Raw genomic sequence first — 27,032 nt, 5'->3', positions numbered from 1 at the left:
TCCATCAGGAGTTCCTGTGTTTAGCATGATTACCAATATGTCTTTCACATTTCTAGACAGAGACAGACTTGAAATGTTTTGGGAAAACTGAAGGAATATTATTACTGCAGGTATTTTAGTGTAATTTTGTTTAGTGAATTAACACTGAATTCAAAATAAAATAAAAAAATTAAAAATATAAAATTAAATATAAATAAAATACCTTTCATGTTTGTGAAGGTAAAATGTCTGCAAAGTTATTGTCTCCTAAAAGAAAGAATCAATTCTGTCTCACTTCCTGTTACGTACATAAAAATGTAGATTTGCATAATGCCAGCCTACAGTCTTCATTGGCTGCTCGCAAACAACGGCTATCTGAGGCCTGGAAGACTTTGGTTCTTGTTGTCGACATGTCGAGAAGATGCTATTTTCAGCGCTGCAAACCCACTTTGCGTGAATTTTAAAAAGATGAGGACTTGGCTTGCACTGGAATTGATACAGAAAAACTGACGCCAATGTTACTGTTCGTATCACTGTTTATCAAAAGCTGAGGAATCCTCTGGAGGTGAAATTCAGATATGGTATGCATTTTGTTTCCAAAACAAGCTGTAAGCAGTAGACCAATCACAACAGACTGGGCCATCTGGCCAATCAGAGCAGAGCAGGCGCACAGAAAGGAGGGGTTTAGACAGGCTGAATCTCTGAACGAACCATTTAGAGAGTGTTTTGAAAAATTAGGTAATGTGCAATATATATTATGAAAAAAATGGTAACACTTTAGTATAGGGAACACATATAAACTATTAACTACGACTTTTCCCTCAATAAACTCCTAATTTACTGCTTATTAATAGTAAGGTAGTTGTTAAGTTTAGGTATTGGGTAGGATTAAGAATGTAGAATAAGGTCATGTAGAATAAGGCATTAATATGTGCTTAATAAGTACTAATAAATAGCCAATATTCTATTAATATGCATGCTAATAAGCAACTAGTTAAAAGACCCTAAAATAAAGTGTTACCGAAAAAATTAATGTTTTTTGACGTTAGATGCATGTAAACCTATTGTAGGAGACCTCCAAAACAAAATTAGGAAACTTTAAAGAAGGGGCATTTTAAAATCACCAACCATGAAGCCAGAAGACAAAAATACATTCATTTTTTCCATATGAATCAGACAAGGAAGTAAAGAGTAAGTTAATTGTTTTAATCTGGAATAAGTTTGACTCAAAAAAACTGAACACAAAAGACCTTTAAATTAGTTATATCTTTATTTAGTTGAATAATGTCCACCTCCCTGAACAGTAGTGTCTCACATAGTTTGTCCGCACTGGTTAAAACACAATGAGCAACAGAGCATCTGTGCTTCGCATAAGCACACATACACAAACTACTTCACAATACATTTGCAAACCATATTGCACCCATATACATGTACATACTTGGTCAAACACACAAATACACAACCCTACATTATGGCCCAAAAAAATCTGATGTGCAAAACTTCTGGAATTTTTTCATTTGAGACTCACATCAAACTGTAAATGGAGCATTAATGAAAGTCTTTGAAGAATGTCAGTTTATTTTATTAGCGTGTAATGGTATTGTAGAATACGACAATGTGCTTTATACATCTCTAGTGTCACAAATCTGATTGAGGCGGGTGTGTCTCAAGGCACCAAGGCAGATTATAGGTTTAATTCATCAAACTAAACGGACTTTAGAGGTTTAGTTTGGATCAGTGGAAATAATTGTGGAAATCAGATTAGATTTAAAGGAACAGTACACAAAATAAAAATCCTGTCATTATTGAGTCACGTACATCAAAAAGTGTGTGATTTTAGTCTTCAATTAAAAAGGTAGAGTCCACCAGAAAAAGCAAAAATTCTGTAATTTACAACCTGTATGCATTTCTTTCTTCTGCTGAACCCAAAAGACTATATTTTGAAGAATGTTGATAACCAAACAGTTTTGGTTCCTATTGACTTGCATTGTATTTTCATCCATATACAATGGAAGACAACAAAGCATCTGTTGGTAAATAAACCAAAACTCTTTATTTACCAACATTTTTCAAAATATCTTCTTCTATGTTCCACAGAAGAAAGTAAGTCATACGGGTGTGAAACGACATGAGGGTGAGTAAATGATGACAGAATTTTTGGGAGGACCATCCCTTTAATGTCAGCGATGCCAAACGTCAGTGTGTCTCATAATGCCAAATTATATTACGTACATAATATGGCAATTTTCAGTAAATAATCACTTCAATTTGACTCAAATTGTGGTTTAAGAAGACATGGAATATAGTGTATAAGTTTCATCAAACTACTTTTATGACTCTTTATGGTTCTTTTTTGAGCAGTGTGACTATTCTGCAAAATATTGCCTTTTGTTGTCATCCGCAGTAGTAAATTGTCATTTTCTGGGTGAACTATCCCTTTGAAGACCATTTAGTTCAGTGCATAAAACCCTATCAATTCATCTTCAGATCCTAAAAATCTGCATGAGAAAATGTGACAGCTCTAGATAAACTGCTTCCAAGGGGTGGATAGATAGGTAAAGAGTTCATTAAATCATTAAATGCTGATATAATTAAGTAATAAGACTCGATACATATTTAGATCCAAAGCCGCTGCTCTTTCAATGAGCATATGAACGTAGAAACGCTCAGCAAGAGAAGTTTCACATCATTTGAATAAAGTGTAACAGCTGTTTTGCAGCGTCATTTTTTTTTTTTTTTCTTTGGAAATCAGACCGGAATTATATAAACACTCCTATAACCCAAGTTAGTTTAGATATGTTAAGCATTAACATATACAGTATACTATTGACAAGGATACTAGCTCTACGGGTCCATCAAAACACTAAACATTGAGTCTTCTGACATGACGACTATACAGTTTTAACAGTCTCTTGGTCAGGCTAGAAAGGACTCGCATTCATTAAGATGCCGCCTTAACAGGAAGAGAATAACAATTACACCTAGTTATAAAAGGAATTTTGCTTTTCTCGTTAGATTTTACCAGTTGTGCACGCAAAACAACAACTGATACAAAGATTCAGAATAAAATTCACATTTTTCTGCAGTAATTGATGTCTCACACCCCACCTGAGACACAGATCAGTCTGATCTACACCTAAAGTTCAAAAATTTGAGGTCAGTTTTTAAAGAAATTACTTTTATTCAGCAAGAACGCTTTAAATTGATTAAAAGTGACAGTAAATTCTTCTGAACTTTGTTTTTCAAAAAGAAACCTGAAACCCTGTATTTCGCTTTCCCCAAAAATATTATGCAGTTCAGCTGTTTTCAAAATTGATAATAATAAGAAATGTTTCTTGAGCAGCAAATCAGCATATTAGAATGATTTCTGAAGGATCATGTGACACTAAAGACTGGAGTAATGATGCTGAAAATTCAGCTTAGCCATCACAGGAATAAGTGACATATTAAAATATATTCAAATAGAAAATAATTATTTTAAACTGTAATAATATTTCACAGTATTTTTTTTACTATATTTATGGTGAGCAGACCTCAAACTTTTGAACAATAGTGTAAATTGAATGTGAAAGTGAAATATACTGATAAAGCATCTTAGCACATCCTAACCAGGCACAATGCGACTGAACGCAAAACAGCTATGCAACATGACACAATGACAGCCAATCAGAAGAATGTAGTTACGTGAAGTGGGACCAATGAGATTTCACTGTGGGTGAAGCTAGCAAGCACTGTAGCAGAAATGGAACCAAGTGATCGGCAAAATGTGCTGTTTTACATATATTTATCTTTTATCGCAACACGTCTGGCTAGGACACAGTGTTAGAGTCATGATAGCTGAACAGACGACATTGAAATTATGGCATAAAAATATGACTGTAAAATCTGAAAGCACACATAAAGCGATTTTAAACACTGCAGACAGTATGACTTGTTCATAAAAAACTAAACTAAAAAAAAAAACATACACAGGTCAAAAAAAGGTGGATCATTTTCGAATCCATTCTTGCTAGTGAAGCATAAACCACACATTTCAAAGGAGTCTGTTTTTTTCTATAATATAATAGTTGTCCAGCCATCGATAATTCAACTGCAACCTAAATTCACACTATTCGCTTTTCCAAAATCCATCCCGATTCCATCAATCTTACTCTGTAACTTTTCTCTTAGATGGCGGCAAAAGATGAGCAGGCAGTTCGCTTGGAAGCTCGTGACCTTCTAGTTTGACCTTGATCAAATGGTTAGCCAAGGCAAACTCCTCATCATCGAGCATCCCATCTTTATCAATGTCAGCCAGCTTCCAGATCTTACCCAGCACAGTGTTTGGCAGCTTGGACTTCACCATCTCCCTCTTGGCATTGGCCCCAGTCACTTTGCCATTGACGGGCGAGAGAGTGTAGAAGATTTCATCATACATGGGTTTGTCACGTGCTACCACCCATTCGACTTCATCAATGCCCTCGCCGGCTCCCTCGCCATATCCGTGTCCGAACGGCCCGTTCATGGTGCCCTCGAAGGCACCGCCCTTGACCACCTGATTGGGCCGCTGCGTCTCCTCTTGGCGCACCAGAACCATAAGCTGGGCGATGTCGTGGGCCAGCATGTCATCCACGGCATCCAATAGCTTCATTTTCAGAGGCTGGAACTTGTTTAGATCATGTGCCTGAAGCTGTTCCTATTCAGCGGGAAAAAAGCAAGAAAAAACACTTGTAGGATGTAACAAAAGATCCTGTCAAAATCTGTTGATATTTCTAGGGTAAAACAGCTCCACTCCCCTCACATACTCATTGCCAAGCAGCAACAGCCTGTCTGAAATAATAAAAATCTTGATGCTTTGGCTTCTTTTAGAAATAGTTTTGTGTTGGTGGAGAAGAAACATGCAAACCAACTGGCCAAATTTTGTCTGAAACATGCATTACTCAATATTCATTTGTTTGTAGAGCTGTTTCATAAAGGCAGCAATTATATAAACAGCATTCTTACTCAAGTGATAATTTTTTTTTTAACTATAATAGAGACAAATAATCAGGTATGCGGTCCACCCAAAGCTGAAGTATTTCTACAGCTTTTGTTGATTAAAAAAGGTCATATGGACTTGAATGAAATAATGAGGAAAAATAAATGCTGCTTTTCAGTGTGCACTGAAAAGTGCCCACTAATACTAGAGAAAAACCTTTTAAAAGTTCCAGTGAAGCATTCTTGAATCTGTCTCTGTTGTTTAAATTGACCTTACCTGCATTTTCTTAAGATTAGGGAAGTCTCCCGGGGAAATCTGGTGTTCCCTCTCAATGCGGCTGTAGATCTCACCCAAGCTGTTAATCAGCTCCTTCTTTTTGTTGTCCTTCCCAAAGACCGAAGGCATTTCTTTCTTCAAGGAGCTAATTATGTATGCATGGACCTGTGAAAGCACAAAAACAAAGCTCCTTCTAAGTTTATAAAGCAAGCATCAGTAGACTACAGTTACAAAGAGCATGTCTGATCTGTATTTCACACTAATAAAAATAAATAAATAAATAAATAAAAATCTCTGACAAACTTTTGAGTCGCTCAAAATAACCTACTGTATAATAAAAAAAAATCTTATTTCATAAATAAATAAATAGCAGTAGGAAACTGAAACCTGTTTTAAGACTATTAAGGTTTTTTATTGTGACATTTTCATGGTGATTAACATTTTTACACAATAATACTTGCTCCCTGGAATACATGATTCAATTGGATTTGCATTCTGTAATTATTTTGTATGTGTAGGGGGAATGTGGTTAAAAATCTTAATATTAAAACATTAATTATTATGAATAAATTTTTTTCTTTATCTTTTACAGTAACAAAAACAGCCCTTAAATACAGCTGAATCAAGCTCGGATTCAAAATGAATGTAAATTTTCAATCCAATTTGCATTCTGTAATTTATTATTTTTGTATGGGCAGGGGGGGAATAAGGTTAATTATCACGAAAAAAAAAAAATTGACTATAACAGGCTTAAAATTTCTTCTTGATTTGGGTCTAAAATATGTTCTTAACATGCTTTATTAGATTGTATAGCCTTTATAGATTAACAAAAGATGTAGCTTTTCCACATTGTATTCAGCTCAAACATGTGTTAAAACATTCATTATGAAGCTGAATAGTAGCAAGAACACACAAGCTACTAAATAAATCGTCATGTGCAGCAGAGAGTGGCCTGGCCCCTGCGTGGAAGGAAGGTGACTGTATAAATGATGACAGGAGGGGAAGCACATCTGTATGATCTGGGTGAGGGACAGGGAGAGAACTTAAATGTTCTTTTTTAATGCATCCAGCTGGACATGGAGATCTAAATTGAGTTTGATAAGTGACCAGTGCCGAGAGTCCCCAACATTTCCTCTTCCAGAGCGGGTCTCTTTGGCCCAGCCCTTGTGTTTTGAGCAACATTTGTACTGATGGGGATAATAAAGGATTTCAGACGTAAATGAACCGACATATGAGAGTTTTAGTGTCCTTTTAAATGACAGCTTTATGTTTGACTACCCGAGCTGCAGTTCTTTTATATATCTAGGAGGTGGATTGCTGTTGAAAAACATTATTTTAGTGTGGAATCTGGCCATTACAGCAGGATACTTTTTTATTTAATTTAATCATCATAAATTATAATTATAATTATAATTCGAAAGCTTAAACACTCAAAATTCATCTTGTGAAAGCCATTGCTTTACCATGAAAACGGTACTTTGAAACCATTTAGCAGGCTACATTTTTGTGATATCAAAATCAAAGCTGGATCACAACCACTTTGATACCATTTTAGAACTGGTTCCAAATTTCCAAGAACTGGTGATTCGATAAGAAACGTGCATTTTGATTCTGCTTATAGGTTCCTGTGTGCGCATTTGAATGTGATTTTAAACCATTCAAGCGCAAAGAAGACTTGCGCTTTCTGCTTTCTGTGCTGTGCACACATCCAAAACGAGCACCTCTCATACTGAAGAGTGCACAATACTAAACTGACTTCTCTTCCGTGTCTTTTTGCACTTGAATGGAACAATACACAAAAATATGTCAAAATATTCTCGTAAACACAGTTGGTGATGTCTTAAGTGAACGTAAACAGTTGGCAAAGAAAATGCATAACAGTATATTGGATCCACGCAGCTCTTAAAGTGACAGCAGCCTAATATTCCTGCTGCCGTCTCTATAAATAACATTAATAAATGAAACAAAAGACAGAGAAAATTCACTCGCTGTTCTTGAATAACTCTGAATAACTTTTGTAACTATATTTGTAATGTAGCCTATATTTTATTCATAAAGTGCAGTGTTATTTTACATTTGATTACAGTTTCTGTACCTAAATACCTGAAAATCTTAAGAAAACTGCTTATTTCAATTGTATTTTTTATCAGTTGTATTTATTTGTGCTTTCACTTCTGCAACAAACTACTAACTGTCTTCTTAAAAAAAAGAGACCAACCTTAAGTCCGTATTCCAAAGCATTAATTTAAGTTCAGATCTATGTTCAAAAAGGGGGGTGACAGTTGACAAGTTAAGTCTATCTTTTGTGTTCCTATGAGGTTTGGAACAACATGACGGTGAATAAATGATTACAGAACTGTAATTTTTGAGTGAACTTCCTTTAAATGAATGTGCTACTTTATAATTTGTAATTAAAGCAAGGAAGAGTATTAGCTCACTCAAGGGCATTTTTAATTATGTCTTTATGGGGAATGACTTTTTAACTCATGATCCCTCAGCATCTTTCAGCACATCTAACAATCCCCACTAATCACTGACCCCTGAGTCAAAGTCAAGGACTTTCTTTGCATGTTCTGGTCTAGTTTTTCAGATGTAGCTTATTTCCTGCACAACCAGTATCTTCTATGACTCTGAGTTCAGTCTTGACAAAAAATGTAGCCAAACATCAAGGAGACACATCAGCAGACTGTACAGTTTGGAAAATGGTCTCATTACTCTGCAAAGTCTGCAAGATCAGACAGACAAAATACCCGTAAACACACAAAGTGCATGTATACACTGCTATTACTTTTACACTAGAGCTATATGCTTGACCACATCAAAAACATGTTGGAACAGCAACAACATGTCAACTCAATAAATGGAGAAACAGAGACCTTTTATTCTGAATCACACACACCAAATATTTTCCCTTTGAACATCAACATATAAAAGCATATGCACTAAAACTGTTTTTGTTCAGACAAAATTTGCTTGCCAGACTTGCAGTGTGTTAGCCATATCCAGTTTTTGGTTTCGTCAAGACTTTGAACTTAAAGGAATAGTTCACCCAAAAATGTTTAATTGCAAATACTTAGATAAAACCTCAGGTGGGTCATTTGTTTGCTGGATTACATGACAAACTTAATAGGTTAAAGTAATAGAAGTTTACCTTAGCAAGACGAGCTCTCTTGATCAGATCGTTGAGCTTGCGAAGAGCAGCGTTGCGGGGCAGCGATTGGATATCCTTGAACAGGTCTTGCTCTTCCGCCTCAAACAGCTTGCGATTGTCTGGAATCAGCAACGGATGTGACCAAAAGGAGCCTATGTAGACACGAATCACCTCAGGTGTGTTGACGATCTTCCCCAGCGACCACATGAGGGCACCATAGACGCGCATCAACTGCTGCGTCTCGATCTGGTCGGCCTTGTTGAGCACCACACGGATCTTGTCCTCGTGGTTCTTGAGGGCCTTGATGACCTCCGAGAACTCGTCTGAGATGTCCAGCTTGTGGGCGTCGAACAGGAGGATGATGCGGTCCACGCGCTCGGCGAACCACTCCAACACCGCAGCGAAGTCATAGCCTGAAGGAGAGATTGGAAAAGAGATTGATATCCTGTCCAGTATTTACGGTTCACAAAGCTTTCGCACCGCATGAATGCTCGCTCAAGAGCGGAGTGGCAGCCGGCCAATCAGAACGGGCAAAATGACCTTGTTAGACCTTGCGCTCAATAGCACTGAAGCTGCTGACTCTTTTCCAAGTATCGTTAAAATGTTCAGGCCTGTTGTGGTTTTTATGATCTAATGTCTGCCAGTTAATGGCTTCTGCAGCTCAACTTCACCCCCCTCTTCAGGGATGCAGTGAGTCAAACAGCAAGTCCACCATTCAAGAGGACAGCATGATGATTCATTTTAAACCAAAGCAACATTATGTGGAATATTTTAGAAATATTTTAAGCAAATTATGTAATTAGATGCATTAAACAAATGCCTTTCATATTAAAAGTCAGTTTAAATAACAATAATATCCACATTATTATATACAGTCTGCATTAAGTACTGTACTTTTGTTTTGGGTAAAAGTGATTTTTTAAGTCCCGCTCTCATTTTAAGGAGCTGAAGACTCTTATGGAAGAGTGTAAAACTAGCTTTTACATTATCTGGGTGACTGCACGTTCAACTTTTTGAAAGGGGTCAGAATCCTTCAAATGAAACCTCATGCTACGGCCTAATTAGTCTTGCACTGCACGATACGATATCTTCAAATCAATTTGCATTGCTGCAATGCAACAGTGGATAAAAGAAGACTTAATTTTAGGGTGATTTGATGACTAAAAAGAGGTTATGCCAATGCAATACAGTTAAAATGAATCAGAAACCACGCCATTGTGTCCTAATCAGCCTCAACAGGAGATCGTTATTGCGCAGTTTTTGATTTAAGTCATGACAGATAAATTACTAACCCATTGGAACCAGTTAGGACACTGTGTGCTAGTGACAAGAAAATCATTGCTAAGGAAAACAAAGTTTACACTGACAGAAGAAAAACCTTGAAAAAGATAGTACTCATAAACTGAAAAACATTGTATTTTTGTTCCCTCGCTCCACCTCTATGTTACATGCTAACATTTGCTCTATTCATTGCTGTTATTGTTTACGAAAACTAAAACTATTAAAATTGATTTCAGCAACTAAAATAAAGCTGAAATAAAAAAATATATATATATTAGATGAAAAACTATGCTGCCTTAGCAACTAACTGAATTAACTTTAAGTTGAAGTACTAAAATTACTAAAACTGAAATAAAAAAAATTAAAGCTATGTAGAAATAATTAAAAAAAAACAAACTAATAAAAAAGATGAAAACACACTAAAAAACTACACTAAAATTAAAACGAAAACTTAAAATATAAAATAAAAACTTATTCAAAATCTTAATACATACTATAATATTATATAAATAACTTCAATATTATTAATAATAGTAAATATAGTATTAATAAACTATTATAGTATTTATAATTAATATTTTGAGTTAGCTTTTATTTTTATATTTTAAGTTTTTGGCTTTACTGTTTCAATAATTACCAGTTAGGACACACCTGTTGGAAAAAAATATAAATATTTATGAATAACTGTAATATATTCCACCCTGGAACATTAAGTTAAAAGGCATCTGAAAGAAAAGTTGATGATTCAGACCAAGCTCTGTTGTTGAGCTAGGTCAGACTGTCATTGTTTTTGTTCTGACATATATATTCTGTAACCTCATCCTGCTTAGCACGAGTTACACTGTCAGTGCACTACCTTTATACCCAAAGGGTTTTGGCATGACCTTGACAGAAAAGGAGTATATTTAGTGTGTTAATAATTCAAATCAGTGACATGGAATATGGCCGACATAGCCATTTCTTCCACAGGAAGATCCCATGCCTACAGGAATGGGGTGGACCATCCCTTCCGATTTGGCAGTTTCACATGGAGAAGCTTTATTGTCAACTGCAATTGTGTGGTTTGTCTTTTCAACAACTTATAGATCTCTATCCAGTATTGTTGTAACTTCAGACTGAGACTAGCAAACTCAAAGATCTAAGAAAGACAACATCTACAGTAACAGACACATGAGACAGTGTCATTGAGAGCAGGACAATAACAGCAGTGAAACTGGGCTTGGCATTACAGCTGTGATTATGTTGTTGGAGAGGGACAGATCTGAGTGTTAATATCAGGAGGCGCTGTGATTTCACAGCACGTCTGGAGTCGAGCGGTGCTGGAACTTCATTGGCGTAATAAGCTGCAGGTGTTAACAGTAGTTTGGCAATATCTACAATACCTCCATACAGACATTTATGCAGGCAGCTATAACCAAAGCCATCTTCTTTAGCAACTGTTCATGGGAAGAAAAAGATACAAAGATGTCAAATTACAGTAACACAGGGGGGAAATTTCTCAAATTCTTTCTTGAATGACAAAAGTGAAAGTTTAGGTAGTTCTTGGCACTAGAAAGAGAAATACGGTCTTGAATGAACAGATAAAAATAAATAAATAAATGAAAAACATGGGGGGAAAAGTGAAATGGTTTTGGTTGATGCTGTGCTGCATTTCTACACTGGAACATACTAAAAATGCTTAAAAAAAAAAAAAAAAATTGTTGATACAACATACATAATCAAAACAATCATACAAAACAATTTCAATGGACAATGCTCAATACGGACATAACTAAAACTAATGATTTCTTTCAGTTCTTTCAGTTCAGTTAAGATGTTGATTCAGTAACCCTCTTAATGGATTCAGTTCAGTAAAAGATTTTTCAGACTGATTCAAACTGGTAACCCAACTTTTGAGCTACTGTATACATTAAGAGATCCAACTGATTTGAGATATAAGAGATCACACCAGTCGTGCCGGATGTTAGTGATTCACTAAAAAGAACCACCTTATAAGAATCATTTGTTTATGAATCAGACTACACCATGTCTGACGTGACTAAATGACAAACATATTCACAGCAAGTTTAAAGGGTTAGTTCACCTGAAAATGAAATTTCTGTCAGTAAGTACTCACCCTCATGTCGTCCCAAACCTGTAAGACCTTCGTTTGTCTTCGGAACACAAATTAAGATATTTTTGATAAAATCCGAGGGTATCTGATCCACACATAGGCAGCAACGACATAGCACCTTTTGAGGTCCAGAAAGGCACTAAAGTCATCATTAAAACCGTCAAGGTGACGTTGCAGAGCTTCAGTGTTTACATCCGAATGGCAGCTCAGTATTGGCCGCAATACTGCAGCAGCCGGCCAATACTGAGCCCGTGTAAAAATGAAAAGCGTAGCAGTATGACAGGGGACAGACGAATTTGTTGAATATAGTCATTACTTTTGTTTTGCTTTTGCGAACAAAAAGTATTCTCTTCGCTTCATAATATTAAGGTTGAACCACTGTAGTCATGTCAACGGTTTTAACAATGTCTTTACTACCTTTCTGGACCACAAAAGGTGCAATGTCATTGCTGCCCATGTGTGGATCAGATACCCTCGGATTTCACCAAAAACATCTTAATTTGCGTTCCGAAGACAAATGAAGTTCTTACAGGTTTGGGGCGACATGAGGGTGAGTAATTAATGACAGAAATTTCATTTTTGGGCAAACTAACCATTTAATGCAGAATTTTCATCATTCAAAAATTAAGTCAAAAGGATTTAAAAATGCTCATTAATTTCAATGTAGGCTACAAATTGTTTCACATATTGTTGCAATCTGAGCCCCTAACCTTTTTCTAATTAAAGACAAACAGCATCAGGTGTGTTGTTTTGAGCTCTGTGTGGTTCAGAGCCAAGGCATTCTACAACAACACTAATGCCATTAAATGAACCTTAACCACAAACAGAGCAATTTAAGTGATCACTGCGTATCTACAAACCTACACCGGAGCCACTCTCATCTGTTACACAGTCAGCTGAACATATAATACAACAGAACCAGTCCAGTGAATGGATTTGGCAGGAAGTATTTCCTGAAGGAAATAAGATCTATTTCACAGCACCTGACTGTGGTGGAGGTAGAGGAGGGCTGGGAATGATAAAGCTGCTCTTGGGAACAGTGCTGGCATGCAGTCAATAGAGCCTTACAGCTGCAAGCTCAGAAACACGCGTGCACTGCCAAACACTTGAAAATAGAGTAGAAGAGAGGGAGAAAGGGATAAGGGGTCCTACAGTATTACAGCGATGATAAGATGAATGATGATGAAGCTAGTGGCCATTCTCTACTAATGACTCTCTATGCAGTGGAGTAACTAGGATCATATAGGCCCAATTGCAAAAACAAACAAACAAAAAAACAAAACAAAACTAAATGATAGAAGCCTAAAAGCTTAAAGTATATATATAGTATATATAAAATACATACAATATCTAATAAAATACCAATTTAAAGATTATTAAATATTTTAATACTAGTATGCAAAAAAAGCAATAAAGCTCTCAAGGCTAGACAATATAGCAAATATATGCTGTGTCGATGTTTGTCAGATAAAGTTTATAATGCTTTCTGTGAGATGCCATTCTTGTAATGGATGCATGAAAAAGTGCTGATGGCTGTCAGAACTGTACAGACGTTATTAATGGAGTGATCTGGTTGAGGAAGCATCTTTTAGTGCTGGTGCTCTACAGCTTTAGATCGGTCAGCTTACTCTGACAGTGATACCGCAGGTACTGTCAGGCAAAGGCGTTAATCTCACCTAGCCAAATTATGATTATATATATTGGGGTCATTAAGATTTTTTATTCAGCAAGGTGCATTAAAATGATCAAAAGGGGCAGCAGGCTTACATTGTTACAACAATTTCTGTTTCAAAGAAATGCTGTTCTCTATTCAAAGAATCCTGAAAAAAATGTATCACTGTTTTTAACACTGATAATAATAAGAAATGTTTCTTGAGCAGCAAATCAGAATATTAGAATGATTTCTGGAGGATCATGTGACACTGAAGACTGGAGTAATGATGCTGAAAATTCAGCTTTATAAGAATTATAAATTGCCCATTTTCTTTATTAGTGTTGAATCTTTCTTATTTAATTTTTATATCAACATTTTGTTTATGTCATCATGTTTTAAATATTTCAAAATCCTAAAACTTTATTTTCAGGTTTCAATTAGATTTTTAATCCCAGATTTTAAATGTGGTCTCAGACTCTTGGGACACACTGTATGTCTTCTGTAAAGCTCTTTATAAACACTACAGAATTGAGCACAAGAATGAATCCGACCGGACAGTTTCAGTCAGTTTTTATGTCGTGTATGTTTGAAATAAGCATCAAATGATGGCCATGAAAGGCTTGTGGGTGTGCCGTCTGGGGCGAAGGCTGAGTAGAAAGACAATAAGAGCAGCTAATTACAGACACAAACAGTCAGTATAAACATAAACACATGCACCTGGCTGAACACACCTGGCCGAATCCTCCTTTCAAACAGATCTCACAGAGCCCACTGGCTATGCAGGAACAACAGACGTCTTGGCTTACTGATTTAATTTAGTGCATATGAACCACTGTCTACATGAAGCGAAATAAGCTGCCTGTAGTCATGAATATGAGAAAAAAACGTTCCTCCCTGTCATCTCATGTGACTGCTGGAGAAATTCCACAGTCATGCTTGACATAATCAAAGAACAGAGGGCACATGTCAGACATTTTCTCATTACGTCCTGCTAAATACAACCATCACACTCACATGTGAATGAGACTTCTGGAGAGAAAAAAAAAGACAGTAGGGATGATAATTTAACAAATCTGGTTCTGATTCTTTAAAGGGTTAGCTCCAATAATGAAAAAATTGTCATCATTTACTCATCCTCATGTCGTTCCAAACCCTTAAAGGATTAGTTCACCCAAAAATGAAAATAATTTCATTTATTACTCATCCTCATGGCATTCCACACCCATAAGACCTTCGTTAATCTTTGGAACACAAATTAAGATATTTCTGTTGAAATCCGATGGCTCGGTGAGGCCTGCATAGCCAGCAATGACATTTCCTCTCTCAAGATCCATTAATGTACTAAAAACATATTTAAATCAGTTCATGTGAGTACAGTGGTTCAATATTAATATTATAAAGCGACGAGAATAGTTTTGGTGCACCAGAAAAACAAAATAACGACTTATATAGTGATGGCCGATTTCAAAACACTGCTTCATGAAGCTTCGGATCGTATGAATCTTTTGTGTCGAATCAGCGGTTCGGAGCGCCAAAGTCACGTGATTTCAGCAGTTTGGCGGTTTGACACACGATCCGAATCACAAAAGATTCATAACGATCCGAAGCTTCATGAAGCAGTGTTTTGAAATTGGCCATCACTATATAAGTCGTTATTTTGTTTTTTTGGCACACCAAAAATATTCTCGTTGCTTTATAATATTAATATTGAACCACTGTACTCACATGAACTGATTTAAATATGTTTTTAGTAATGGATCTTGAGAGAGAAAATGTCATTGCTTGCTATGCAGGCCTCACTGAGCCATCGGATTTCAACAAAAATGTCTTAATTTGTGTTCCGAAGATGAATGAAGGTCTTACGGGTGTGGAACCGCATGAGGGTGAGTAATAAATGACTATTTTCATTTTTGGGTGAACTAACCCTTTAAGACTTTCATATGTCTTGAAAAACAAATGAAGATATTTTTAATGAAATCTGAGAGATTTCTGTCCCTCCATTGACAGTCTACGCAACTACCACTTTGATGCTTCAAAAAGTTCATAAAGAGATCGTAAAACTAATCCATATGGATTAGGCCAATCTATATTTTACCTGATTTAAAAAAGTTATGAACACTCTTAAAGAAAAAAAATTAAGTCTAACTTGTAAGACTAGTCTTAAGGCCCGTTCACACCAAAAAGGATAACTATAAAGATAAAGATATAGTTCTAAATATAAAAGAATAGCACTGTCCACATCACAACTATAACGGCACCAAGAAACGATATCATTGGAATCACTTTCAAAAAGATTTTTTTCCAGCTGATAAACAATAAAAACATTGACAGCCAATCAGAATCCATCCTGCTTTAAAGAGCTTGAACATTTAAAGCAGCAGATGACAAAACTGCAGCGCGTTTAGAATAAACAGAACAATACCATCCGCTGGTGTGTGGATGCTAATATAGTTATCATTACAGTTATCATTCTTTGTGAGAACAGGCCTTCAGCGGTTTATGCGACCAGCCCCTCAGTTCTTAATTCCCAATCCTAAAAAAAAAAGAGACAGACGGTGAGAGAAAGTGAAAGAGATAGCCGTTCTAGCAGCACATGCTTAGGTGCAATGTTCAAGCAGGAAGAAAGATCGCTAAACACTGCTATGAATGTAGCAGAATGCAGTTCGGTGTGAAGGTGCCATTAGTTGTCAAGAAACTGCTTGCTCTATCACATGCACTCATGTGTGAGAACCCTCCAAATGACTCCATCCACAATTTAATGGCAACTTTAAAAGCTCACAAACAACGAGTTCACTGCAATCAATAGCTTTTCAAAGCCAGAGCTACACAGACACAGACTAGTGCACACCAAAATCATTATCAGTCAATTTAAAACACTTTTAGCACAAAGTGTCTACTCTAGTGCTGTAATTTTTTAAACAACAACAAAAATATAATTATTTTGATGTTAAAATACTCTTCCCTGTTTCCCTGAAAAACACTGCAAGAACAGCATTTGTCAACTGAGTGTAAACACTTTGGATACACTAAGAATAGCATACTACACTACCAGTCCAAAGTTTCGTTAGTGTTCAGAGTTTGGTACGAGAGTTCGGTAACATTTTGTAAATATTTTTCAAAGAAGTCTGCATGCTCATCAAAAACACAGTAAAACAGTAATACTGTAAAATATTATTAATTTAAAATTACTGTTTTCTATTTTAATATATTTTAAAATGTAATCTATTCCTGTGATGGCAAATCTGAATGTTCAGCATCATTACTCCAGTCTTCAGTGTCACATGATCCTTCAGAAACCATTCTAATATGCTGATTTGATGCTCAAGAAATATTACTTATTATTATCAATGTTGAAAACAGTGGAAACCATGATACTTTTTTTTTTTTAGGATTCTTTGATGAATAAAAAGTTCAAAAGAATGCCATTTATTTGAAATAGAAATAGTATAAATGTCTTTACTGTCACTTTTGATCAATTTAAAGCATTTTTATTGAATAAAATGATTAAATTCTTAAAAAAAAATAAAAAAATCTTACTGACCCCAAACTTTTGAATGGTAGTGTATACTGTGTATGTACACATGAAAATGTTTGTGTATAGATGAGATATCTGGAGTATATTTGCTGAAATGTGCACTATTCAACCAAAGCACACTTACATGGGATACTGTATCCCACAATGCAATGTGCTTGAACTACCTTTTCCAGTAAACTATTAACATCACAAATTTTAGGGACTCATTATTCAATTGACTAAAAGTTAAGACATTTTTTACACAAACACAGATGCAAAGTAATGTTTTAATTTGTGAGATGATAGCTGTATGTCACATGCAATGACATTGTAGCATACTTCTGTTTAAAATGATTATTGCATAATGCAAACCACTTCACATCAAAAAAAAAAAAAAGAAAAAAATAGTAGGCAGTATTAAATGTTTACACTAGTGTGCATCTATTTGGTGCCTCTAACAGCACAGAAATGACATACTTCTGCTTGAACTTCTGTTTTGCTGTAGTACAGCAGGGAAGGCTCAAGTATCAGATGAGGACTAATTTCACTGTCAAATTAAAGTGCCTACCTTTAAACCTACAACTACTACTTTCTGCGCAAATGTGAGCTACTAAATCTATGAAATCACATCTGAAATGACCTTGGGGAGCCCGGCTCTTGGCTCTGGCCTCAGAAACATGAGTGTATGTAATCCTCTGGCTGTATCAGTTGGGTCTGTGAGGCTCAGTGTGGTGGAAGGGGAGTGACTGGGTAAAATGAAAAGTGCTGATGCCAGGGAGCCCAGTGGTAATACTACGGCCACTCAGCTGCAATGGAGTTTTCTGAATGAGCGATGAAGTAACCATGTGTTAAACACTGTTGTTACAAGGCCATCTGTACAGTAATTCAACTAGAAGTTATTAAACTTTCATATCACTGAAATGTCACAACATTTATATATGAAAGTAGAGATGCACCGAAATGAAAATCACTTCTATCAGTTATATCTACTTTAACAGCATTGTTTCTACTTTAGTTTATTGGTGAAATACAAACACATAAACTGTAATAACTTGTTTTCATGACTAATTTATTCAAACATACATTAAATAACAGGTTAAGTAAAAATATAATGAATATGTAATACAGTGCATATATTTAGCAAAATGCTCTTCTCTAGAGTTATTTTTTCTAACTAACTAATGAGTTTATGGATACTGAATAGCTTGCTTAAGGTAAATGTTAAGTGATATTGTACAGCCTACAAGCTATTTTATTGGCGTTTTTCCCTGGTTGAAACACTGATTGAGTAATTACATGAGACAGGATTCATTTCGGTATGTTGTAATATATCTTTCAACATTCCTTCTGCTGTTCAACCATGTTTATTTCTATCTGTAACTAGTAGTAAAGAGGAAGAGATGATCGGTTAATGTCCACTAAGATGGCTACAGTGATCTGTCACACCATATTAAAGAGTGCTAAAACAACCATTTACTGTTTGTATTTTATAATAAAATCGACAAAATCTTATATTATATATATATATAATGTTAAATAACTGCATAATATTCTCTGGAATATTGGAATATAACAAACAAAACACTGTATTTTATTGCATTTCTCAACTGGTATGTTATATTAGATTTATTAATAATGTTTTTGTTTCTAGATTATGAAATATCTGCTGACAAAGCGCTGTTTATCTATGCATTTACACAGAACTATACTCAAAACTGCAATCGCTCGCAGAGATAATAAATAATTAATTTCCATAGAGTTGTGTTTACTTGGATGTTTATTAGCGAATCAATGGTTATATTTTAAATGTTTATATAATTACGGTGTTTTAAACAAGTAAATCTTGTTAAAAGTTGCGGTGGCCGTGCTGGAGCATTTCCTGAGCATCAACCCGCTGAGTGAACAGCAAAATGCAGACGACTTCACGAGAGACTAATGATGAGCATAAACAACAGAGAGAGAATTAAATTCCGCGCTTTTATTTACAACATGTGCTCATTCATGGCTGTATTATTTAATTCATGCAAAGTTACATCTTTATTGCGACAGGACTTGACAGATTATCTTACGTGACCGTGAGCTTGTCTCTATTTCTTAGAGACAAGCTGCATAAACTAGCTACATTTCAGGCATTTATGTAACACATCTAATTTGTGCATTAATGGCTGTTATGTTAAATAAAGTTTACTAATTACAGCAAAGCAGGTAAGTATACTTTACCTGTGCACGTCGTTGTCTCGTCTCCCCTCAGATGCGCTGTAATGGCGATCCTGAGCGCAATTCTCAAAACACCCACAAGATGGCGGCGTTTATTGGTAAATCCGATATTACGAAACCGATATCCGATTATAGTAAAATGCTTAAACATCGGGGAAAATATCAGTAAATCGATATATCGGTCGATCTCTAATCAGTATCAAAATATCTGCCAAACTTGACATCCATCACTAGTAGCAAACCAGAGAACAAAAAAGCACAACCATTCCGTGATACAAATACAGCTGTGGATACAGCAAAAATTTTCAATTTGGTGCAAACTCAAACTATTGTTTGTTTGTCTTTTATGTTTTATGCATTATTTTTTTCACGATAAGGCCTGTTATGAGGCCATTAACTTTTGTATCTAGTTTACAAGCCAAAACAACACCCTTCATCTTGATAAAGCCTCGCCTCACCATGTTCTAAGACTTCAAAACATCACAATTAAAAACAGATTGAAACTTCAGTTACACAATAAATCATCACATGCTGGTGTATTTCATGAGGAAATCACGAAGACAAATACTGAAAAAATTATAATCACTTATTTTCAGATCAAGTCTTGTGGTTCGAATTTCCTAAGGAAAATCTTTTTCAGTTGACGCCACAGGGAACAAGAACTAGCATTCAAATTTGAAATCACATGATCTTGATATGCTTTTGTACTTTGAAAATTTTCTAGGACTGGTATAACCAACCAAAACAATACTAAACCATTAAACTTACTAATGTATAAAATAAGAAACTTGAAACATCTAACCCTTAATATTTCATTATTTTCTGCAAAATATTACAAATTTAAATGCAAAAACCAAAACAGAACAAACGTATAGTGAAATAAAGGTTTGGCAAATCCCACTTAATTACATTTTGGGGAAGCCAAGGAGAAACTGCATATGCATCTTATATCACGTACACTGTGATTCAAAGGTTTGGAGTCAGTAAGATTTTTTTTTAAATATTTTCATTCAGCAAGGACGCATTAAAAATTAAGCAATTAGCTTTCAACATTGATAATAATGAGAAATGTTTCTTGAGCACCAAATCAACATATTAGAATGATTTCTCAAGGATCATGTGACACTAAAGACTAGAGTAATGATGCTGAAAATTCAGCTTTGCCATCACAATATTTTTGCTATACTGTATTTTTGACCAATTAAATGTAGCCCTGGTGACTATAAGAGAATTCTTTTGAAAACATTTAAAAATAGTACCGACCCCAAACATTTTAAAAGTTGTGTATATACAATAGCAGCTGGTTCAGTCAAAATTTTTCCTCTGTGCACAAGCATGTTTATGCATTTTGGCAGTCGGTTACCTCTGCTGATCCTTTGTTTCTCTCCGCTCAGGATTCCTGGAGTGTCAATCACACTGATGCTCTCCAGAACAGGATTGGGAAGCTGGGCACACACAAACCTGAAGGCCAACCCAAACAAACAGAGGAGTCACACTCAAGGACACCGCAATCTTACTCTTATGCTTGTTCTCTCTTTAAAGTGAAAATATACATTTGTGTCACTAGAGTAAAACAAGCTCTTTACTAAAAAGTCCTAAATATCCAAACCTGTGAGTGTGAAGTTGCAATAACTTGGCAAAGATACATGGAGCAGAGTGCCATAAATCATTATTTTGTTACCATCTAAGCATGTAGTTTGACCAAGCTGGGCATGGGGAAGCATAAAAAGCAAGTAAGACGTTACATTTTTATAGCCTGGAAAAAGCCAGAAAGTTGTGTGCATGGCTTTTGTGGCTTAGTGTGTGAACTAGGCCCAGAAAAAGTGTGTCATGTTTTGAAATGAATCGCTAGGGACCTCAGGCTGTGGAAAAAATTTTCCTAACATTATTTACTTTTCTTTTGACAGTTCCTATTAGAACATGTTGGACACAAACAACTTGAAAGAAGAGAAGCATGTACATTTACTGAAGATGCGGCACCAGACCACACGCTAGTACAAAATATCTAGCGGTTCAGGCCAAATATGAAAGTTTTAAGCAGGAGAGTTATTTAATATTAGAAACTACTCAAAATCAAACATTAATCCAATGACAAAATAACTATATTTGTAGCTGTCTTGCTTGTATTGTCAAATAGTTTGATGTCTAATTATATGCAGTAGTTTACACCGTGTACACCGAGCTGCTGCTATTTGTGCATTCACAAATGATATACATATCTAAAAATATATCTGAAAACCAGGGCAGTTGTCTCAAGCATTTCAAATTACATAAACCCACAGCCAAACAGGGTGCATGACAAGTAATATCCCATGAGCATGTTTACTACCTCCTTGTATAAAACTGTGAAGAGAAAATAGCATTTCTTTGCAGAAAGACCTCAGATGTTAAAGAGGAATTTCACACAAAAATGAAAATTCTGTGGAACACAAAAGAAGATATTTTTTATCCCAATATATTTTCATATGGACATTCTTCAAAATATCCTTTTACAGATGAAAGTCAGTCATACAGGTTTGGACTGACATGAGGGTGAGTAAATGATTACAGTACTTTCATTTATGGGTGAACTATCCCTTAAAGGAACACTCTCTCTAGGGGAGTTGGAAAATGAGCTTAACAGTTGAGTTTTACCGTTTTCGAATCCATTCAGCTGATCTCCGGGTCTGGCGGTACCACTTTTAGCATAGCTTAGCATAGTTCATTGAATCTGATTAGAACGTTAGCATCTCGCACAAAAATGACCAAAGAGTTTCGACGTAAGAATCAAGGAATTATCAAGAAATTATCGTAATATCATTGCGCCTGCTGCACCCATGGTACGGCAGTAAAGTTCCTTGATTATTACGCTGGAATGAGAGTATAGTTCCTAGATATATCGGCCTAGAAAATCGCAACTTTTCATTTTCCGTCGGTCTTGGTACACAGAAGAGTCAAGTTTTAAATAGGAAAATATCGAAACTCTTTGGTCGTTTTTGAGCAAGAAGCTAACGGTCTAATCAGATTCAATGAACTATGCTAAGCTATGCTAAAAGTGGTACCGCCAGACCCGGAGATCAGCTGAATGGATTCGAAAACGGTAAAACTCAACTGTTTAACTCTAGGGGAGTTGGAAAATGAGCCTATGTTCAAAAAAAGTGGAGTGTTCCTTTAAAAAGTGTGTGTTGCTGGTTTTCTGACAAAATTGCAAAAAAAGAAAAAATTTCAAAAACACGCAAGCTTTGCAATTGCAAAAGGCAAAGAGGCAGTTTTCTCAAGAGTTTTTCTGCTGATTTGCACAACAAGCAGAGCAGCCTGCCAAACCCTCAGAGTACTATGTGCAGCACAGACCACCTGCACAAATAATCACATGCATGCGACTGCATCCTTAGGGATGTTTCATAAAGGACTGTCACTCTATCACGCACACTTTTACTGTTGAGTAATTTTCAGACTGTGAATGACAGCCTGTTTAATATGCTTGGTGAGCTTGATGGTATGATGTTCTCTTATCTGTCAGTGGCTTAATCATGTGACGGGAGGTCAGTGGATTGGACAGCATGAGGAAACTCAATCATGAGAAGGAATGTTGCCTAGTGCCTGCCCCCCTCTGTGATGTCATCATGATTTAGGAAGACCATGTTATTTCTGCCAATCTCAGCCCAGGCTAAAGCTCTAAAGGCCCTGATATACAGTACTTCAAGCAAAATCGAAGAGCGAACTGATGTGACGTCATTCCGAACAAAATCATGCCAAAACGAAGTTCGTTAGGGAACATCCCGACATTAGTCTAAGCAGTGTAGGATGTTCACTAACAGAAATTCGCTGCTCACGTATTTCGAACTTCTTCAAAAAAAACCTTGGCCATGAGTGTATCAGGGCCTTAAATGTTTTGCTCTAAAGTTTGGCTGAACCATGTTTATTTCAATAAACATGAGAACTAAAGTAAAACATTTTTGTTTTAATTCCACCTGTTAAGGAAGGCATTGCCAAAGGCGTTGAGTTTCCGAAAGGGTTTTTTGGGATCCACAACCAGTGCGTTTCCTGGTATTAGTCCCTCCATGTTGCCATGCATCACTGCTATGAAGGAGTCAGTTGTGGGTTCTGGACCAATCCGCATACCAGGGAAGTCCTGCTCCAGGAGATATCTATAAAAAGAGATTCATTTAGATTAAAGCACTTCAACATTTTATGTCATAACTTTTCTTTCTTTTAAATTTGGCAAAATTATTATAATTCAAAATTTAAATAAAAAATAAAATTCCAATGTGTTCTCAGACTTTGGGATCTATTCCTGTAATGGACACCTCATGTAAGACCATGTTCACATGATTTCTGCTGCTGTTAAAGGAACACTGCTAAGATCACACTCTAATAGAGAATGTGAGATTTCTAAGATAATGTTTACTCTTCTCAGCACAGAGCCATTCAAACAAACCCTGCTGTGGACATGTGATGGCACTGAGACTGTTTGGAATACAGTGCAGGTCAAAAAGAGCTTGAGTAACAACAGGACACTTGGCCTCAGCTGAGAACTTATTAGCTGCAGTTTATACCAGTAACACAAGAGTGTAAACGGAACACTGGCGTCATTTGGATGTTTTGCCAAGGCCAGTGCATCTAATACAGAGGAAGTTATCTATTGCTTTTCTGTAACCCTGTGAAATCACAAAACAAAATTAAAACAAATGTGTCCCCGACTCACAATATGCACCACCGTTCAAAAGTTTGGAGTTAGTAAGATTTTTTTAAAGAAATTAATACTTTTATTCAGCAAGGATGCATTAAATTGATAAAAAAAATATATTAAGGTGCACAACTGATAATAATAAATGTTTCTTGAGCACCAAATTAGCATATTAGAATAATTTCTGAATTTGATCATGTGACACAAGACTGGAGTAATGATGCTGAGAATTCAGCTTTGCAGCTACAGGAATAAATTACATTTTAAAACATTAAAACACAAAACAGTTATTTTAAATTTGAATAATATTTGACAATATTAGTGTTTTTACTGTGTTTTTGAGCATAAGATCGCTTAAACTTTTGGTAGTGTACACACACTGATCTACACCTGTAATTTTACATTATATATAAAGAAACTTCCTACATTAGGGTGAATTAGAATCTGGATACCCTGGTGCTCAAAGCAAAAAACTGTTACCACTGGACGAAGTTATACCAGTTCATTGATTACTTGCTAATCTATGCATTTGTCCACTGACCTACACATTCAGTGTTAAGCATGAAACTTCCCATGACATTATAATGAAGTGTTTCATGGGCTCTCTCACATTCAGGAAACATACAGAGAAAGTTGAGCTTATTTTCTTTCATAGTTATGTGTTCAGTCAGCAGAACAGACACTGTGTCCACTGAGGCTCTCACGACCCTTATGAATAATGCACAGGAGGAAAGAGAGCCAGAGCGAAAATGAGAAGGCACATTTGTTACTGCTAGTGCAGGACAATACTCTCACATTTAAGACTCACCTCAAGTACAAACATGGACTAGTTATTCAAAAAAAATCCCAGATAATGTGATTAAATTAACTACAGCCAATGACATTACATTTTATGATGGTTATGAATCAGAAAATAACATTCAGAAGTTTTTTTTATGTTTTTGAAAGAAGTTTATGGTTAACATAACAAGGCTGCATTTATTTAATAAAAATTACAATAAAAACAGTAATATTTTAGATATTATTACAATTTATAATAATCTCTTTCTATTTTAACACATGTAATTTATTCCTGTGATGCAAAGCTGAACTTTCAGCACAGTCTTCAATGTCACATGATCCTTCATAAATCATTCTAATATGCTGATTTGCTACTCAAGAAAAATGTATTATTATTATCAGTTGTGCACCTGAATATATACATATATATAGATATATATACATATATATACATATGTTAATATATAATTTTGTTGAAACGTTTTTTTTTTCATGATTTATTTGAAAAAGATTTTTTTGTAACATTGCAAAAGTCTATACTGTCACTTTGAATAAATTGAATAAGTTTGAATAAATAAACTTTAAATTTTTGCTGAATAAAAGTATTAATTTCTTTCAAAAAAATGTTTTTACTGACCTCAGAATTTTGAACAGTTGTGTAATTTATGGTTAAAAAAGGTTGACAAATCAAATTTTAGCATTATAAAATTGATTTTAAAAAAAATCTACAACTTGTTAATGAATTCAGAACGTTTGCATATAGACCTAGAAAAACGTTCAAATAACTTGCTTACAAAGTACTAATTTTAAGCTATTTTTTAACTTCTCAGTCTGAATAATCTTCAGGTTAGTCTTAACAGTGTTGGAATGACCACATGATTTCTTTTAAAATGGATAATCCATATGTCTCCATCCACATTCTGGGACCTATTAGTGACAAGTTACTAAGGCAATGCTGGAGTCAATGTTAGTGTCTCTTGTTGCCTGGGGATCTTTAGTAGTTTGCTGCCTTTCATTTTGGACCCAAAAGCCTTAAATAACCCTGTAGACAAGCATCACACCACAGCAGCGACACTGTGTCATACAGATACATCTTAGAGCTGGAGCCAGGCCTGTCCTGTTTACAAGTTAACCATCTATGTCTCAGCTAAAATTAGAGTACTATGTTAAACTTTGTTTAGCATGTACTATCAAGATCTGTATTCAATGAACACAGAAATTCTCATGTAAACAGATGAATGATAAATCTGTACCACTGAAGCCATCAAATATTGTGGTTTATATGATAGTGAGGAATCTCGCATGGAACTTGAAAAACCGCCTTTGGATGTTACAAATAAGATTGCGACAGTTATTCAAATACATACAAAATATGGAAAAGAGGTGGTGTTTGAGATGACTATTTTAATCAAATCAAATGGCGGAATATGGTCTAAAGCTTCTCACAGTATAAATGTTTCACAAAAATTCTACTTAAAACAGCATTATTCACTGTACATGAAAACAGAAATGGCAAAAAAACAGGCTATATAAAAATATATTCATACACATTCATTACATCTTACTCATGTACTCACAGTATAATGTTTATGCATGTATGACTTATTCTTCATTAAATATTTTATGAAGTGCTTGATTTTAAAGTTTCCTGACTAATGTCCTTACAGTGCTCAGGACACCAGCACCTGTTTAACAGGAGCCAAAACACACATCATACCTTATAAAGCTGGTTTTGCCAGTGGAATACTGTCCCACCAGGAGAACCATGGGTTTATTGTCAAAATCTGCATCCTCCAAAGCGGGTGAGTGAAACTCATGGAATTTGTAGTGCTCCTCCAGTGGAAGCAGTTTGGTTTTGTAGAGCTTCTTCAGTCCTTCACTGACAGTCTGGAAGACTTCTGGATCTTTCTTCCTCCTGTCGTCGGTTCCCAACCAGCTGAACATGATGCAACTCGAGTATAGGCAACCTTACACGATTATTTCTGTTTTTCTTGGATAATTATTTATGCACCAACGAGCCGTATTCAAATGAATGGATTTTTCTTCTGACGTAGATGTATTTAAGAGTCCATTGAAAATGTTCCCTTGTCTCTAGGCCACTCACGACACAAAATGCTCACAAGACTAAACCATAATTACAAAATATAATGCATTACATAATATTCTGCGCATATGTCATGGTCAAAAACATGGCCAAACAGGCAGATTTTCATTCAGGCTTTGTTGGAATACAAGCGCGCGCCGCTAGACGCAACAATTCAGCGAACGCAAGAGATACAGTGTTGGAAATTTGAAAGAGAAAAGAAAACGAGCGCGAAATTCTCCAGCAGAGCAGATTCACTCACGATGACAGACGTCCAAAGGTTTCCCACTGCCGCAGATTTAAATGCCAGTGCGCTGGAGAAACCCGACACTGGAGGAAATGCCCCCACTGCTGGCAA

The 27,032-nt window shown here is 35.7% G+C and overlaps 1 protein-coding gene across 1 annotated transcript; it reads right to left on the bottom strand.

Annotated features, from left to right (window-relative positions):
- Positions 1-1,230: 1,230 nt before the first annotated feature.
- ehd3 (EH-domain containing 3) lies at positions 1,231-27,032 on the bottom strand. The gene is made up of 6 exons (XM_051875384.1): positions 26,309-27,032; positions 23,096-23,272; positions 20,509-20,606; positions 8,367-8,779; positions 5,216-5,380; positions 1,231-4,657 (listed from the first exon to the last, which is right to left on the bottom strand). Exons 1-6 carry the CDS (start codon positions 26,533-26,535, stop codon positions 4,130-4,132), a joined length of 1,608 nt encoding a protein of 535 aa, XP_051731344.1. The 5' UTR covers positions 26,536-27,032; the 3' UTR covers positions 1,231-4,129.

The sequence above is a fragment of the Ctenopharyngodon idella genome, chromosome 20 (genome assembly GCF_019924925.1).
Source record: "Ctenopharyngodon idella isolate HZGC_01 chromosome 20, HZGC01, whole genome shotgun sequence".
Taxonomy (NCBI): domain Eukaryota; kingdom Metazoa; phylum Chordata; class Actinopteri; order Cypriniformes; family Xenocyprididae; genus Ctenopharyngodon; species Ctenopharyngodon idella.
This window is presented reverse-complemented; position numbering and strand designations above follow the sequence as displayed.

Coding starts and splice junctions, on each gene's coding strand:
- ehd3 (XM_051875384.1), bottom strand. CDS start 26,535: ATGTTCAGCTGGTTGGGAACCGACGACAGGAGGAAGAAAGATCCAGAA. Junction 23,273..26,308: donor GGCAAAACCAGCTTTATAAG/GTATGATGTGTG, acceptor CTCTTTTTATAG/ATATCTCCTGGAGCAGGACT. Junction 5,381..8,366: donor AGAGAGCTCGTCTTGCTAAG/GTAAACTTCTAT, acceptor GTGCTTTCACAG/GTCCATGCATACATAATTAG.